This window comes from Ammospiza nelsoni, chromosome 6 (assembly GCF_027579445.1).
Source record: "Ammospiza nelsoni isolate bAmmNel1 chromosome 6, bAmmNel1.pri, whole genome shotgun sequence".
Taxonomy (NCBI): domain Eukaryota; kingdom Metazoa; phylum Chordata; class Aves; order Passeriformes; family Passerellidae; genus Ammospiza; species Ammospiza nelsoni.
Genome location: NC_080638.1, coordinates 27,497,265 through 27,515,415, shown reverse-complemented (window position 1 = coordinate 27,515,415; position 18,151 = coordinate 27,497,265). Strand labels below are relative to the sequence as shown.

Below are 18,151 nucleotides of genomic sequence, written 5' to 3'. Positions count from 1 at the left end.
TTTTTTTTCCTTCAGTCTGATTTATTTAGTAGCATACACACTTCAGAGTAACAAACACTCATCCAATACAGTCAATGTCAGCATTGCATTGTAGTGTTCAGAACAGATGCATGTGGATGATACAGGCCATTTGATCTCAGTACCTTAAGAATAACAAATAATAACAACAGCAATAAAAAAGTAGCAAAAGCCCTCTGAGATACATTGAAATCTTTCCCTTTAACAGGAACTGGATCAGATGTTAAGTGAATACCTCCCTGTACAAAATTTAGAGGGATTTAGGTTTTACCACTTTGGTTAAATTTCAGCCAAATTTATATCTCTGTGGGGCCTCAACATCCATAACTTTTATCTGATCTATCTCTGTGAATTTTTTTCTATATTGCACCTTCCTCCAAAGAATCTCACAGCAGCTTGCAGGCACTAATGAAGGAGAGCCTCACACCATTGCCACGAGGTAAGTAGGTCTATTCCCATCTGTAAAATTGGAACAAAACAATGCCTAGGAGAGTTGTCCAAGGCCAAAAAAACCCAAGTCAATGATGAAGCTGAGGGAGAGAAGTCCTATTCCTACTTCTTGATTCACACAAGAATGCAGCAGTTACAGCACTGCTGCATCTACCTAGTGTGTTTAAGGACCCTGGAGTCTAAGTCAGAGCTCATGTGTTCAGCACCAAAGTGGCTCTAGGACAGCATCTCTGACCCTGCTGTGGAACCACACATAGTCAGTGCCTCCAGAGTGAGGCATTCTCTCAGCAGATGCATTAATGAACAACATTCTGGACTTGCATGTGAACAAATTCCTTGGTTATCAAGCATCAGCTCCCCCTGTGTTACATGCCTGTGCACATGCACCATGCCAACCCTCTGCTAAATATAAGCTTATTCAACACAACTTACCCCACAGTGAAAGAAGGCCATGCTGCTTCCTCACACTAGCAAGTGAGTGTTCATAGACAGGTGCTCTGGGCCACCTGATGAGAAACAAGGAATCTAAAACTTACCCTCAGTTTGCTCCTGAGCGCACAGCCTCAGGTCCTTAGAGCTCCAGTGCTCAGCTGAAGTCCTACACTTGCAGTTTGCTATGAAAAGCTGCCTCCTTCTCTCCTTCCCCATAACAGCAACAGATGATTGTGATTTCTTTCTTTCTAACCCCCTAGCAAGACAAAGATCCATTTCAAAACTAACATCCTAGAACTTACATCATCTAGAATGAGTATCCAGATCAGTGTCTGCTATAGCAGAGATTTTCCTTTTTCCCTGACCTTTCCAGCTCCTGCAGTGGAACAAACCTTCTCCATGTTTTCTCCCAGGACCATGTACTGAAAAACCAGCCAGGTGCTACCAGGAGTTGTTTTCTTTGAAGCTACTGATAACACTTTGTTTCAGTTCTCCTTTAGAACTGGACAGTCATTCTAAAAGTTTGTCTTAAACTCTCAACAGACATTTGAGTACCAACCTCTACTGTTTAGATCTCCTCTCCAGAAAACAGTTTACATTGGTGCAGAAGATCCACATATGTGGTAACAGAAGAAATTTAACTCTGAAGATTATTTAGGCAAACCACTAATTGACTTCTGTCTTAATCTTATTTCTAACTTTAATAATTACTTTTAGTTATGGTAGGACAGCTTGCAATTGCAGTCTCATAAAAAAGGCAATGTCATCAAAATCCTGCCTATGAGACCTATTTATATGCTATTGTCCTTAGGCATTGCTATTCTCCTTAGGCACTGCTATGCATGGCTTACCTGCTGGCTGCAGAAAAGGAGAAATATTTTTTTTAACTGTATGGAATTCACTACAGATTCATTTGTCATCTCACAGCAGTTCAAAGGTTAGGAGGCATCTAGAATGGTTTCATCTGTGCTGTCACTTCTAAAAACCTAATGTAAACACTCTGAAACTTCTAAGTGAAAAATTCATTAACATACTACCATAAATATAAAACAGAGAAACTCTGGGAGGCCACAGAAGTTGTCTGAATTTGCAATGAACTACAAAAATAATTACCAGTTTCAGACAACTTCTGGTTTAAGATGTAATATTTCCCCATGTCATTACTTCCTGCAGAATACCTACTCTATGTCATCTAACTTTTACATCACAACTGAGCTTCAATTGTCAATACTCCTGTTTTAAGTTTATGAAAAAGTAATTAAATCTGACTGATCTTTTACTACACAACACACTTTAGTGTGTTACACAAAGTAACTCCTTTTAGAAATTATTGAGGTCTGTCCAACTTTAACGACAAATATTGCAGATTTCATTCCAGATTTGGACTCTATAGGTTAGTTTTTTTTTTTGCTTATGATTTCAACTATTATTAAAACAGCAGTTTCCCAAAAGTGCAGTCACCTTCATCCAAAGTTCTCAGACTCTTTCCTGAGCACAGGAAACCAACAAAAGACAGGAGTTTCTGATCAATGTGCATTACTACCTCTAGATGTTGAAAGGGCTTTAACCATCAACTGGTAATGTAACTCTTACCTGCATTGTGAAAACTACATCAGCCCATTATTCACATTAAAACCTGGCATGTGAGTCAACATGTGACTAATGATAGTATTTATATCTCCAGCATAAAAAAATTGTTCCAGAGACTAGAGGCAACCACTAGAGAAGGTATGTGAAGCCATTGCAAGAAAACAATTCAATCTTTCTTGATTTTAACCTAGAAGCTGAATTTTCTGTGGCTGTGCTTGGGTCACAGTAGAATAATGAAGAACAGATCACCTGTGATTCCAGATAGGGACTATAGGATGAAATATATTGACATTCCTCCACCCAAACTGCACTGAGTTAACAGCTGATACCTTGGAGGAAGGATGCCTGGGAATTATCTCGTTATTGTGTAATGCTGTGAATGCAGAAACACGACCTCCCTGATTGCTATGCCACTTTATATGCCTAAGTGGCAGCATTCTATTTGAGAAGAGGGACATGGCCAAGAAGTCACGTGCATTTAGAGACAGTCAAATCATGATCGTAAGAGATCACACTGGTTGCTGACTGCTGGTGTGTGCATGTGTATAGGGGTTTTATCTTCAAAAATAAACAAGCCTTGGGAAAAAAAAACTTCGTTCCCTGACTAGTTTGTGAAAGATCATTAGTGATTTTCAGAGCTGCAGTTCAGCTGCAAGAGGCCTAACTCTCCAACTCAGCAACATATCTAACAGCCCACCCAGCTGGAATGTTTTTGGAGACAATAGGCTGCTGTTCTCTCCCTAGAGTGTTTGTAATCTCCTGAGCGGCGACAGAAAAAGCCAAGGCCTTTCTTGGATAGAGGCAAGGCTAGGGTAGGGAAAGGGAGAAATGATGTGGCTAACAGCAGTTAGCCACATCAAGCCACTATAAACTGCTGTCTCTCTTTGCTCCCAGTTTCTTGAGATTAACACCCATTTGCACCTTGCTCACTCTGTAATATAATGTAGCAGGAGTTGCTGGTCCAACCTATAGTGTACACAAGAGGACTTGGAATTAGAGAGGAAAAAACACAATCTGGTTTCAAAACTATGCAGTTCCCTGAAAAATCATTTTTCCTGCCCTGAGTTCCCAAGCATTTGTCCTGGTTCTCTAAGAAGTAATTTATAGTCCCATTTTGCCAGAAATCATAATCATTCTGGCTTTACCACACAGACCTCTTGACTCATGCTGGTGTGATTCCCGAGTATGGAGATCTTCATTCTCTGAGGACCAGTCTCAATTTCATCTGGTGCAATACAGACCAATCTGGAATGATTCCTTTAGGTTCATAGAGGGCTGATGCAAAGTAACTTTGATCACTGACTGCTGAGTTCTGGATGCAGCTCCCTCTGCACTGAAAACCTCAGGAGTTTGGAGTTAAAGGTTGCCTTCTAACTGAGTTTCCTTCTACTTCAGTAAAGCAGAAAGTTACAGAGAAGCCCTGCAAGTTTTGTGCCTTTCTCAACTCATCTTTCAGTGATGCTTTCCAAGATGCCAATCAAGTTGTCCAATCCCAACAAGTACCCATCCTCCCTGTTGCCTTCTTGCCAGGGGATCCTGTGATCCAGTGTCTGCCCATCAGGAAGAAGGGTGGTCTTTCCAAAATCGATCAGCCACACATTGGCATTCCCACTGCCATCATGTACAAAAAGTAGTGAACTTCCTACAACCTGGAAGACAGATTGAGACAATCTAGTTAAAAAAACATCTTCAGCCCTCCCCCACCAATTAACACTTCCTGCTAAGAAGATGATCTCCTCATCTCACCTGTGACCCAAAAGACTTTTGGGCTGCACTTATAAATTGATTATTTAGATGCCCCAGTAAGGTACAAATGGGAGGGTAGATAATAAATGGGACTCAGCAGAAAACATGAAGAAAAGCAATTCTTCATCTTAGCATCACGTCTCAATTTGAGCAATTCAGCAAAGGCCAATAACTCCTTTCAAAGACACATCATGACCCACGATTAACGAAAATATCTCTAGTGATAAGGGAGCATCAACAAGATAAAATAAAATATCTAATCTCAAAATCTTGAGCTGTTAACAAGCAGAAAATACAATGCTAATGATGCCTTCTGCACAGCAAAGCACACAGAGAACACAGACATCAGAATTAAATGTATTTCAACATAAATCCATTATAAGTAATACAGCCTTCATTGTCAAGCTATAACTGAATGCTACTGTACCAAATACAAACTTCCATGATGCCATTCCCCTGTAAATTCCACTGGAGCACATCCAGGTTAGAAAAACAATATGAAACTGGTACTAATCAACTATTCCAAGCAGTGGTCAAGAGCTATAAATGCTGGAATGTCATAAGAGGGATGTCAAAGACAGGAGGATTTACTATTCCTTAACTAGCTTAATCTCCTGTATCAGCGTGGTGGAGGCTTTGCGGCATCTGTGTTGTAAACATGTATTAGCTTTCTTCTACAAAACCCCTTCTACTCATACAGCAGGCTGTTCTGAAGTACACTGGAATGACAAACCAAGAAGCAATGCACCTTCAGAGCTTTGCAGTCACTGCTCACCTCATGTCGCTTGAAGAAGTCTGAGGATTCCAGAATGACATTAATTTCCTGCAGACGTTTGAGGTATTTTTTCTGGAAGAAGAGAAAAAAAGCCCAAAACAACCCATAAACATTTCATTGAAAACTGAATAATCTTATAAGAGTCAATATAATTAAGAGATCATATTCATTTTAGGCTAGAGGTCCTTCAAAACAACAGGTTCATCATTTGAAAGTCAATCTGAAAATACATTTCAAGCTTTCATAGTGAATTAAAAGACTGGAGTTCATCTGCTGCATGTGTTACACCAGGCATACTTATCTCTCTTGATTTGGATGTCATCAGGCTTTCTGCAACCGTTTTGTTTTGTTTTTTAATAAAGAGAAAAGGTTTTCAAGGAATTAAAAATCTTCCAGTTCCCCAAAGTGAAAAGAAAGAAATTGTGTTAGAGAAACAAGGAGCTCCAACTATGGTGGGGGCAGAGGGGGCATAAAAAGAATCAAGGCCTAATATACAAAGGTCTAGTGCAGATTTTTAAGGCTGCCCTGAGCTACCAGGCACACTCCTCCTGCAGGGCTACTCTGCCTTCATAATGGCTTCCACACTGCAGCAAAACATTACAGCCTCCTTTGAAGTTCCAAAGACAAGAGATGTGTTATGCCATCTACCACATGCCTGTTGTGCTACCCATGTTAGCACACAGGAATTCCTCTTTGAGATGAGTTTCACACATGGGAACACAGCTAGTCACCAATCTCACTTCCTACCTCCACACTCTGGTTTTATCTTCTCCAGACTGAATTCCCAAATCACAAGTTTTCCTGCCAACACAATCCTTGCTTAGATATCACCCATCTAATGCATCTAACACCCATGACTGAAGCTGATGGCAAGCCACAAGTTAGTTTGAATGACATTTTGATAGCATGAAGCATCTGGGGTCAGGGGATGATGGCAAGAGCTGATAAAACTGGTCTCAGTCAACTTCGCACAACCCACCAAATCCCCATGTCCACCCCATCTCCTGAGAGCAACTGGAAGTCAAAACCACTTACCCCCTTGGTTTTCTAATTCCTATTTCCTGTACCAAAGAAAGCATGGCCATGGAGCAAGAGCATTGGTCCAAGATCAGTGCACCTGAAGAGCTCAGACTCACCAGAATAGTTGTGTTGCCCTCAATGAATTCCGCAAAAACCTGCAGAACTTGCTCCTGCGTCTTCGTTGTTTTGAAGTTTGTGTTACATGTTCCATCCGCCTTCTGCACAGAAGCCACACAGAGAGAGATTATTTATACTGCACTCATATCATTCCCCTCATCACTCAATCCTCTTGAACGAGCAACAGCTCAGCCCTTGCTAACCAGATGAAAGTAAGCAGCTGAACAGGAAGAGAAACCAAGCAAGAAGAAGAGAAGAGATACAAAAGCAGATTGGATAGCTTTAAATGGCACTGGCAGTTCATTTCCTGTTGAGTACAAACAACAAAAAAAAGAAACTATTCATGATATTACCAGCTTGCAGGAGGGTTTTCTCACATCAGTGCTAGCAGTGCAAAGTTCAGTGGGGAAACCACAGAGACCTCTTTGGTTGTACTCTTGTCTGGCTAGTGAAACCCTGGCTGAGGGTGTGAGGGAACATTTCCAAAAACAATTTTACTAGTCCTTTTAGTTTGGGGGTTTCTTTTGGGTTTTGGTGTGGATTTTTTTGTTGTTATTTGCGTTTTCTGTTGGTGGTGGTGGTAGTTTTTGTTGTTTCAGTTTTTCACTGGGAAATCAAAGAATCACAGTTAGGATTCAGTTCCAAATGTACCTTTGAACATATAATGTGACCCAGAAGTCACAGAACAGAAATCTGTTGCAGACAGGAACAACCTGGGATTTGCAATGCTAGCAGTGACAAAGCAGGTGAATGAATTTTGGCAAAGGACAGTGCAGGCATGCTTGTTCCAAGTGTGTCCTGGAGAAATTCAGAGTATTTTTGTGCTAGCAGTAAGATTCAGTACAGAAGCATCCTGCTACTGAAAAAGACAAGCATTTTTATGTGCTTCTGGAGCTACAAGCAAATAAGACCAGTGCATGAATTGGAGGTATTTGTAAACACAGAATATATGAATATGCATGTCCCCAAGAGCATCTCTGTTTCTTCAAGAGACACGAATAGGAGATTTTAGGATATGGGTGTAAAATACAGCAATTATTACAATTGGCAACAAAAATCCACTAAAAGCCTGCAGGATTATCAAACTGTTTTCTCTCCATTGTTTCAGTCCAATGCCTCATTTTCTTTGTGAGTAAATCAGCAGGTCAATAAAATATGTTGTCTCCTACATGTTAAGTCACTACACCAAAATGCCAAATTCACTTAGCAGGTGAAACACTATTTATTCCACAGCCGAACTTTGTTTCTAATACATACATGAAAAACATTCAATAATGCTAAAACTCCAGATCTCTCATGCAAGAGAATTTTATTCCAAGGCTGTTGGACAGACACAAGTGCCACATGTCAGCCTGATGAGCTGCGCAAGTTATGCCAGAGCAGTTCAGCAGGTAGGCAGTGAATGTTAGAAGCCATCTGATCTGATGTGGGATAATATTCAAGAGCACAAAGATATTTGAAACTTCATCTCGTACCTCTTCACTGGAGCAAGCCTGTTTTAAAAATAATTTCTCCCTATGTTGCAGATTGTAGAGCAATGTCTAGAATAGCTGCTTGGTGTTTGTTCCCTTTCTAACCTTTCGTGTCTGGACAAACTAGTTGCTTGCTTCCCTTTTTAACACTTTTATGATTTTGCTCCTTTCCAGTGGTTGGCAGGAAACATGATTACTGTCTGTCTTTACTTGCTGTAAAGAACATCCAGAGTTTGACTGGCATCACCCCAGTATTCTAAACCACATTGGCTCTGCATGTACTTGATCCTCAGGAGGCACTTGCCTGAGTCACTCCTTGAAGTCATACCTTTGCTAAGGACTCCACATACACTCCTGCACAGCAGAGCAGTCTGTCACACAGTGCAGCTCGTGGGCCAGTTCTTATTAGATGTGACAGTGACGTGGCTCACCAGAGGGCAAGTGTCACAGCTCCATAAAACAGTGCTATTCATCTTAAATCATGGGGTCTTGCTCAGAGCCCTCTGCTGGCTTCCCTTAAAGGGCTCTGGGTTAACTTCATGGATTCACAAAGATTTATGAATCAAATCTGATATCCTCCTGGGAAAATGGCTATCCCTGATCTACAGCTAAAGGAATGGTACCAAAGGAAGAAGTAGCTTTTCAAACTGCACAGATATTCACTGACAGAAATGGGAAGACAGAAATCCCAACTCTCAGCCACAGGCAATAGCTTAGTATTATAGAGAAAATGTTTGCAATGCCTGGCCTTCAGACAGCCTCTGCCAGAGAGGAAATGTGCATTTGGAATCAGGCTGGCACAATATACTGAGCAATAGGTCCCAGCTGTAGGGAAACCAAATGGTTCAGATTATTTTTGATAGGAGGAAAAGGGACAAATTCCATAAATAAACTTGACTTGATTTCAGAGATCCAGAAGCAAGGCAAGGATAAGAAATGGAGCAACCCAAAAAGATACCCCATTATTGCAGGAGTGCATATGGTGAATCAAATCTTATTTATCAGCAGCCAGTTCACAGAAAGGTTTATGATTTCACTTTCTTTGCTTTTGCTTCTTATTAAAGCAGCCACAGGGCAGGAATTACCAAACCAAACATACCTCATCAGCTAACTCCAGGAGTTACCAGTCCAGTCAGGGAGAACATCCCCTTGCTCCCATCAACCACTAGCAGGCACCACTGACTTTTACTGGCTTTCTTACCAAAATGGGGATCCCTGCAGAATGGCTTTGCTTTTCTGCAAAAATACAGAACTGGATGTACAGTTCAGCTTCAGTGGAACAGTGCAGGCAGTACTGACTACGTGTATTGCCTGAACAATTTAGTTTCTGCCACCTTTTCTCCATCTAAAAAAAATTTAAAATTATACCTACATTCCTCATAACAACACAGGGAAATAGAGAGAAAGGGAATGTGCTCCAAAGTATTTCCTATACTTAGTCAAAGATTAAGTATTCTTTCTGTGCACAGTTACAGCAGTGTCTCCACAGAGGGAAACACTACACAGTCTGAGTGTCATAGTGCTCCTACCTCTGACAAGAAACAAATCCACAAAGAAAAGCCAGGAGGTTTGTCTGAAGCACCCATGTTCTCCTTTAGCTCAGTTACTCTCTGGGACTGTACATCTTCACTCACCAACTATCTTTCCAAGAACACACATGAAAACTCTCAGTATCATCTGGGTTTCTGATTCCATTACACAGAGGAGCATACAAAGACATAAGTTGCACAGGAATAACACAGGTATCTTCATAACATCATTAGCTGGCTGAAGGGCAAGGCAGGATCCTGTGTTCTGGCTGGACTGGAGCCAGACCATCTACCACCCAGACAGTTCCTGCATGAGGATGCCTGTGTCTAACAGCCAGGAGTGGGTGGACAGCACACAAGGGGCCAGCACTGCATGAGCTTGGAGCCCCAGTTCCAGTACCACAGCAGGAGAATCTGTGAATAAGGAAAGGAGAAGACACAAAGCAAAGAGAGAAGAAAGAGGTATTTAAAGAACCTCTGTTCATCAGCATCACTGTCTTTTATACCTTATTTCTATGTGCTTGAATTGTGACATGGAAACAAAACTCATCCAGGTTCTGGAGTGGTGCAGTTGACACCACTGAAGGATGGGATGCCACCCAGAGGGACACAGGCAGGCTCAAAGGGGGGCCCATGGGAACCCCATGCAGCTCAAGTGCAAGTGCAGCACATGGGTCAGGGCAGCCCCAGTACCTATCCAAGCTGGGGCACAAACAGATCAAGAGCAGCCCTGCCAAAAAGGACCTGGGAGTGCTGGTGAATAGGAAGCTGGACATGACCCAGCAATGTGTGCTCACAGCCCAGAAAGCCAACTGTGTCCTGGGCTGTATCCAAAGCAGCATGGCCAGCAGGGCAAGGGAGGGGATTCTACCCATCTCTTCCTCTCTCATGGAACCCGACCAGCAGTGCTGCATTCAGCTCTGGGGTCCCCAACTTAGGACAGGCATGGACCTGCTGGAGCAAGTGCAGAGAAGGCCACCAAGTTGATTAAAGGAATGGAAAACCTCTCCTATGAGGAAAGACTGAGCAAACTGGGTTTTTTCAGCCTGGGAAAGAAAAGGCTTTGGGGTGACCAAACTGTGGTTTTACAGTACCTGAAGGCAGCCTACAAGAAAAATGGAGAGTGGTTTTTTACAAGAGCAGGCAGTAACAGGACAAGGGATCCTTTAAAAGGAGGAGTAGGTTTAGAATAGGTATTAGAAAAAAGATTCTTCACTGCAAGTGGGGTAAGGCACTAGAACAGGCTGCCCAGAGAAGTTGTGGGTGCCTCATCCCTGGAATTTTTCAAGACCAGGTTGGATGGAGCTCTGAGCAACCTGCTCTACTGCAGCACCGGGGTTGGAACTACATGATCTTTAAGGTCCATTCCAACCCAGTCCATCCTATGATTCTATAAAGGATTAAGTGAGTAACGGGTACGAAAGAAAATTGCTAAGGTTCTACTGCGGCTGTAAGGTAGTATCCTAGAAATGGTACAGGGACACAAATTTATCTATCAAGAACAGCAGATGAACTTGGCTGATGGAGAAATTTCATTTTGGATTGCTCTGGCTTTATTCCAGCTCCATCTAAACTGGATCTCATCATGTATTTAAAAGGAAAAGTGGTTTCCTTGATCCCAAGAGTATCTAAGCAAATGCTTTTAACATGCCTTGCCAATAAATGTAACTGTAACAAAACCACTTTACTGTGATTCACTTAGAATAAATATGTATAGTTCCTGGATAAAAAAAGTAATTGCATGCAGAGAGGGAGTTAATACTTCTGTTCTGAATTCCTCCTAACAGTCTCATTTTCATTCTATCTGCACTGCATACCTCCTCGTGTCCTTCCTGTAAGGTCTCTGTAGTTGATTCAAATATGGCTGATGTGTATCTGAAGCTTAAATTCATTGACACTCTCTGTTGCAATTAGAATGAATGCTTTAGAACTTCAACAGAGTGAACTCTGTGGTTTCAGCTAGCACATTTTCACATGATTCTTTGGAAAAGCTGGCTACTGATGTGCACAAGCTTGTTTGATAAATCAAAAAAGTTCAGTCTTGAGGAACAGGCAGAGGTGAAACTTTTACCTTAATTCCTTCAATCCTGAAGCCCAGGTTGGCACTGGAGCTGATGGTTTCTCTCCACTGCATGTACCGGGGTTTGGTGACAGCGTGCTGGGCGTTCTCTTCAGCCGTGGGAGCAAGAGGATCCACTTCAATCATTTTCTTGTACATGTCCTTACGCAGCTTTGGTTTCTCTCGTGCCTTAGTCAGCTCTTCCTCCAGGTATGTTCTGCAAACATCCCATCCCAACACATCCTTAAGGACTTCCTCAACATTTCTTTTTACAGCTCACAAACTGGCCTCAAGAAACAACAACCAGGAAAATAAGCCTTATCATTGCCCCAGTTCTGCATATGGGGAAACCAAAGTACACAGAGCAATGACTGGCATATTTAGTGTTCACAGGCATATTTAGTGAAACAGCCCCAGGAATCAGGAATTCTAATTCACTTCTTGTTCTAACTATACCTTTACTTGCAAGTAAAGTTATGATTATTTCCTGGTTACAGAATAGGAGGAAGCTGAATTCCCACTGTGCCATAAAATAGAACTGCATTTTCAAAGGACAGGTAGGAGAGATCACTTATAATGAAATTTAAGAAAAAAAATAGGGCTATTGAAGACTTACTGCATTCTCTCTCCTCAAAAAACTTTAAAACAGTCATGGGTAAATTTTTTAGGCCTCAGTTTAAGTTTTACTTAATGCACCTCAGTGAAAGACAGCGTCACTCTTCATATAGAAAAAACTAGAGTAAAGCAGATTATCAGAGTAGTTCCAAACCAGAAGAGGTAACTAAGAACAGGAAGGTGAAGAGACACAAAACTCCCGCATTTTGCTCTTATCAATCTGCTAATCTGGTAGCCATTAGAAAGGCACTATCCATGTTTTCTACATTCCACTGGATTCCTAAAGCCTGCACTTTGTCAAGTGCCTGAAGTCTACTTTCTTCATCACAGCATAACAAACCAAGAGATGATGTCACTCATTGCCAGAATGTCACCTATTTTCAACAAAATGTGTATGTATTGTTGCAAATCCTTCTCCTATTTCTTCTGAACGTACCAGTTCAGAAGAACTGCTACATCTAAGTAATTTAAATTTTTGCATCTATTTGAAAAGGCATTATCTGCACTTCTGTAAGTAGACTAACTAATTTATGACTATAACTCTTGAGCATCTGAGCTGACATCCCAGCTGACAGATTGCTATGACAGCTCATATTTCTCTGTACTGTTACCTTACTCCAGGATCTCAACAAATCTCTATCTCTTTGTTATATAGTAGTTATATAAAAATACTCAGATAGTATTTTTGATGCATTCATTTTAATCACAGACAATGAATGGAAAAGAAAGTGAGAACCTGGAGAACAAAGAGATAGCAACACCTCAAGATGTCAGAGTATGGAAAAACACAGTCAGTCCTGAGCAAATGGTCAACTCTTTAAAGAAAAGATCAATACCAGCAAAGACTCATTCAAGCATTGGAAATGGGCTTTCACACTGGTATTCCATCATTTGCATTGGGAGATGGAAATTTTACTTTGTGAGGCTTTCTGAATTGCTGCAGACACAAAGATTCAATGAACTGGCAGTGAATAAGTCATGTCATTTTTTCCCATGTATTATCAGGCCATTTCAGAAAAACTTTCTCTTAAATCCCCCCATAACATTTCTTGATGTGGATAGTTTTTGAGGATATAGATCAACTAGTTTCCAGAATCCATGTACAAACTGGCAATAATGGGACATATTGTCCTCAGGTTGTCCAAGGTGACTGTGAGCATGACCACATCTCCCCCTTCCTTCAAAGCAGAGAAAGTACATTCTTTTTCATTCACCCCACCTGATCCCCATTTTGCAGTCCATCACACTTGGCCCTTCAAAATCAGTGAGCAAGTCATCCAGCTGGATGTAGCTCTCGCCATCTCTCTCCACCACGCCATGGAAGCAAGGGACACAGGAGCGTAGTGGATCCTTCATCAATCGCTCAAAACACTCCTTTTCATTCTCTGAGAAGCGTTTCAGAATCTTCCCACTATCAGCTGCCTTGAAATTCCCTAAAAAAGAAAATCAAACACTTGCTGACAAGATTGACAAGCAAAAAAGAAAAACCCCTTCCCCCACCATTCCAGTTTCATCTATCTCAGTCTCATAGCAGCAGTTAAAGATTTCCCCTGAAGAAAAGAGATAAGATGCTTTCCATAGAAAATAAAACACACAGGACGAACAATTGTTAGCAGTGAAAGTCCGTTTGGATACATTCCCATGTCAGAATTTATGGCTTTAAGGAGTGCAGTTCCTTCAGGCCTTTGGGCTGTTTGGATTTTTTCCTATGAAAAATCTTTGCTAGGTTATTAAACAGTACTATACTTGCTAAAATGCACAGGAAGAAGCCACGAGCCAGAATTCATCATTAATCCTCTGACAGGCTATTTTAAAGCTGCATAACACTGCCAGCACTGGCTTTGTCCTTAATCCTCACACAGGGTACACACACCTGCTGAGCGTGTCCAGACAGAGGCAGCGCATCAATCAGCGATACTTAAAGAGCCAGAACCAGGCAGAAGCCAGGCACTGCCCTTTCCCCACACACACACACACACACACTCTGTGACTGCGCCTGCGCCTGCCTGCAGGTATTGCCTCTCCTCTGGAAACCTGCTTATCTGCTAATGCCTGCAGGTACAGCCTGGAGGGCGAAGTGCTTTGTACAGCCCTGTGTCTGAATGCTAACCAGGACAAATGACATCTGCAGAGGCCACAATTAGCAGTAATCAGCCTCCACCTGTCGAGTTTCCAAATGCTCTCCTATCCTTGCAACCTGCCAACAGTGTCTAAGGAAAGTGCACGTTTCATTCAGAGGCACCCTTTAATTGAGACAAAATAAAGTGGGCACCAAAGTAGGAGCCTCACTAACCCTGGGGATAACACTCAACCTTTACCACAGCGGGATCCTTCAGCCACTGCAAACTGGTTCTTCTCTGACAAATCCCAGAACAGGCACTGCCTTGGCAAAAGGGCAAGGCTGGTAACAGCTCAGGTTTTTAGTTCAGAAAAAAACTGTCATATCAGAGAAGAACAGCTGCAGAAAGGATGGAGCAAACCCAACCACAGAACACTGCTAAAAGGAAACTGGAACAGTATCTCTCCTAATCAGCTTCTAATAAACTCTTAACTCTCCTCTTCCACCCCACTATGTGAGTCTCCAGAAGGGTGATGATTACATGACCAGTGCCTCACTCCACACAGATGAAGCAAACTCCACACTTCTATGACAAAAACTGCATTAAGACTGGGTCATCTTGGCACTTTGTGTGATACAAATCAGACACAAGAACAACACTGTGCAAAATACAGTTACTCAATTTCTAGGGCTCAGTAGATTTCTCAGCACAGCTTTGAAGTGCACCATATTAGGGCATCAGCATACACAGAGGTGGTTCACGTACTTCATTACAGCATGATGCAGCGTGGGTGCCTGCCCACATGTGTACTAATAAACCCCCACCAGCACTGCACAGGAATTATACGAAGCACGAGAGACAAAAACCGATTGACTTCTCTTTGTTGTTTTTTTTTGCCCTACAAATGAAACTAAGCCTCCATGAGGAGGACACCTACCAATTTTTACAGACACAAAACTAGAACCAACCAACTGAGCTGCTCCTTGCACTCGTACAGTGAACAATGACAGACTCACAATGCAAAAACATGGTCAACAAGGGAATTTTCCCATTTGTTTTCCACCCAAGGACCTACATTCAGATGAGGGGTTTGGAGTGGTGTTAGAAACACTGTCCTTTCCAGGGCTGAAGCACATACAGGCATGGACAGTAATCCTTCCCCCTAGAGAACTAACTACTGGCTACTCAGTCAGGAAAAATGATCCCATACTGCAACCAACAGCACCAGATAGATTAGGGCTTTAGCTCCCCAACCTCTTGTTTCCCTCTAACAAGTATTTTACACACATCACCTTACAAGCCTGGCCCTTCTCCAGAGTCTGATCATTGCTTCCCTGCTGATCTCCTTATTCAGGTATATCACTCCCATTTCCCTATCCACACCACAACTGAAATATGTTTTAGGTCATAGATTTGTGTGATATTGCCTGCTTCCTTTTCACCTGAAGGAAGGAAGTTAACAGAGAAAGACTGTTCTCCATGCTGCAGTCATCCTCACTCCAGAGACAAACACACTGAAGATACCCCTCTCACCTGTATGCCCAGCCAGCTGCACCCATGAGTAGCGTTTCTTGAAGGGGCTGATGACTGGCAAGTTAACCATGGTTTTAATTGTATGCCATGCTTTTTTCTGGAAAAGAAAAGAAATCTTAAGTTGGGCAAAAGCTGAAATCCTGACACGCCACATTGAATTGTTCCTCACTAATGTGTAAGTGCTCCAAGGTGGAACCACAAAACAAACACTGTCATCATTGTTGAAAAATTATGCACACAAACCCAAGAATGGACAAATAAAGATAACGTCCTGCCATGCACAAGAAACCTGCCTATAAGGAGGGGGAAAAAAGTCATAGTGCACGTCACAGGCCTGTTCTTAGCCACACCTCGCCCTCCGTGTGTGAGTCACAGAGTATGCGGACAGCAGATGCTGAATGAACACACACATGCACACATACGCACGTTTCAGTTTCCATGAGACACGCACATAAGCTGCTTGTCACTGTCAGCAACACTTCCTTTCCCAGGGAACTTCAGCCTCACCTCATGATTAGCAGCTTTCCCCAAGTCAGTAGGTAAATCCCACTGGGACACCTGCACAGAAAGTGCATCTCCAGCTGGACACGGAGCTCACCCAGCTCCCTCGGCACCCACGGACAGCGTGCTGTAGAATCTACTCCAGGTCATGAATTTTCCTGCTCCCTCCCCTCTTTCCCAATCCTGTTACTTTTTAACAAAGCTGCGCATTGCTCTGGCAACCTTTGGCTGCAGTTGTCTGGGTACCGCTGCAGGCAGACAGGGAAACAGAACAGCTGCTCACCAAGAGCAGCTGAGTGCTCTGTCACAAAGGCAGGAAAAAAAAAAAAGCAGAAAGTGAAAAAGTCTCATGCTCTGGAACTGAAACCCAGATGGGAGAGAACTACAGCCCACCAGCGTTCATGTTACAGTTGGAAGGATCCCAAAGTGCTTTACAAACAAGGAGAGCAGGCTCAGTTCTTCTATCACTAGAACAGAACACCCTGCTGGAGAAGAAAAATGGAGCTGCATTGTATTTATGGCATGACAGTTCAGTGCCAAGGAGGTTTTGTTGGGATCAGGTGTAGCTGGGGATGAGGCAGCACTTACAGAAGAGTTTATCAATGGCTCAATTGGAAATCACCAAAATCAATGGGAGGTATTAATGATGCTGAAAACAAGTTTAGGTTCTTGCTCATCGACTGGAAAATACACATTCAAAACAACTGTCTTCTCTAGCATGGATATTGATCTGGAGATTTAGATGCTTAGGATAAGTAATTTTTATTGTCTTCTACACTCTAAGTGTAAAACAGAAAATGTGAAATTGCAAGATACACTGGCAAAAAATTGCTCTCCAGATCACTCTCTGACCTGTCCATGCTTCCCCAAACTTATTAACTTACACAACATTTCTTATAAGGTACCCCCCAGCAACACTGGTCACCGTGTGAGGGCAAAAACCTGCAGTTATCTTAGAATGTATCAAGAACATATATGAACCACAGACACAAGTGATTTTTTTTTAAGGATTTGCCCTCACAAGAAAGTTTTAAGTAATGCTTCAAATTAAACTGACATAACAACATAATTGCCATATGAGGATACTTACTCTGAAATGAGATTGCTTCTGTCTATTAAACTTTGGGTTTTAATAGAGTTTGAGCTGAAATTAATTCACTCTTAGTCAGATATGTTCCCCATACTTTTGAAAACATACTGTACCAGTGAGAGGAAGCATCCAGAAAAAATCCTGGATGTTTGAGAATTACGAAGACTAGATTTAATCAGTTGCACTTATTAAAACTCCACAGATGTTACTAGCTCTAGCTAAACTCCAATTGCATAAAAAACTTCTGCAGGTTCATATGCTGTATTATTTGGATTTAATATTTTTTAAAATTTGCCTTAAGCTGCTCCAAACTGCAGCCTTGCAGTGTTGAACAGTGACTTGTGTCTATTGCAGACCCAGCTGCTGTTCTGTGAGGATAAGCAAGACTCTTCAACACCACTTAAATATGTCCATAGCCTCCTTCTGGAGAAAAGTGCAATGTAAATACTGTTTTTCAAGTAGCAAAGAAATTATTTTTGTCTAGTTTATTTGTGAGATTTCACTGATAGCAGAAGCTCTTCAGGCTGTTGTGCTGTTTCTACTTCAGAAGGACAGAATCCCAAGTTATTTAAACAATAGTTGACAAAACCCCATTATTATGAATTAAAATGATCTTTTTGAATGTAGCCCCAGCCAGAGATTTAGTTTTTTAAGATTCCAGACCAGTTTTCAGGGCAACACTGTTTTTTCCCCATCCCTTAATCAGAAGTCAACATTGCTCCATAACTCTGCCATAAAGACCCCCCCACACCATAAAGTTCCACTCCTAACAAACTGCATCCTGCCTCCAGTGACTCGTCATACTGCTGCACGCACCACTAACGAGAGGCACAGATTCTCAACGAACGCACATCAACTGTCAATGCAACGTCACACTCCAGTGGCTCTCCTGCCTCCTCCCTCCCACCAAATGCTAAGAAGATGAAGCTTTTATTTGTACTGTGGGCGTGAAGGAGAGACAATGGGCCAAACTCAGCCCCAGCTCCAGGGGACTTTGGCTGCTTAGGTTACAGCTGCCTTGGATAAGGATGTTTAAGCTACTCATCCAGTAAACAGACACTGACAATTTTTATTTGCCTTTCTTAATTTTAAATAATCTCTTCACAAACCTCTCCTCCCCCTCAAGATAAGGAAAGCAGAAGGC

The 18,151-nt window shown here is 42.0% G+C and overlaps 1 protein-coding gene across 2 annotated transcripts in view; it reads right to left on the bottom strand.

The window, feature by feature from the left end:
• Positions 1-18,151, bottom strand: part of ITPKA (inositol-trisphosphate 3-kinase A) — a 39,372-nt gene continuing 21,221 nt past the window's right edge. For both annotated transcript variants that reach the window (XM_059473648.1, XM_059473649.1), the window contains 6 exons: positions 15,417-15,513; positions 13,043-13,256; positions 11,221-11,425; positions 6,148-6,249; positions 5,012-5,083; positions 1-4,139 (listed from right to left, as the gene is read on the bottom strand). In XM_059473648.1, the coding sequence (XP_059329631.1) occupies positions 3,936-4,139; positions 5,012-5,083; positions 6,148-6,249; positions 11,221-11,425; positions 13,043-13,256; positions 15,417-15,513 (894 nt within the window). In that variant the 3' untranslated portion in view covers positions 1-3,935. The remainder of the gene's footprint in view (positions 4,140-5,011; positions 5,084-6,147; positions 6,250-11,220; positions 11,426-13,042; positions 13,257-15,416; positions 15,514-18,151) is intronic.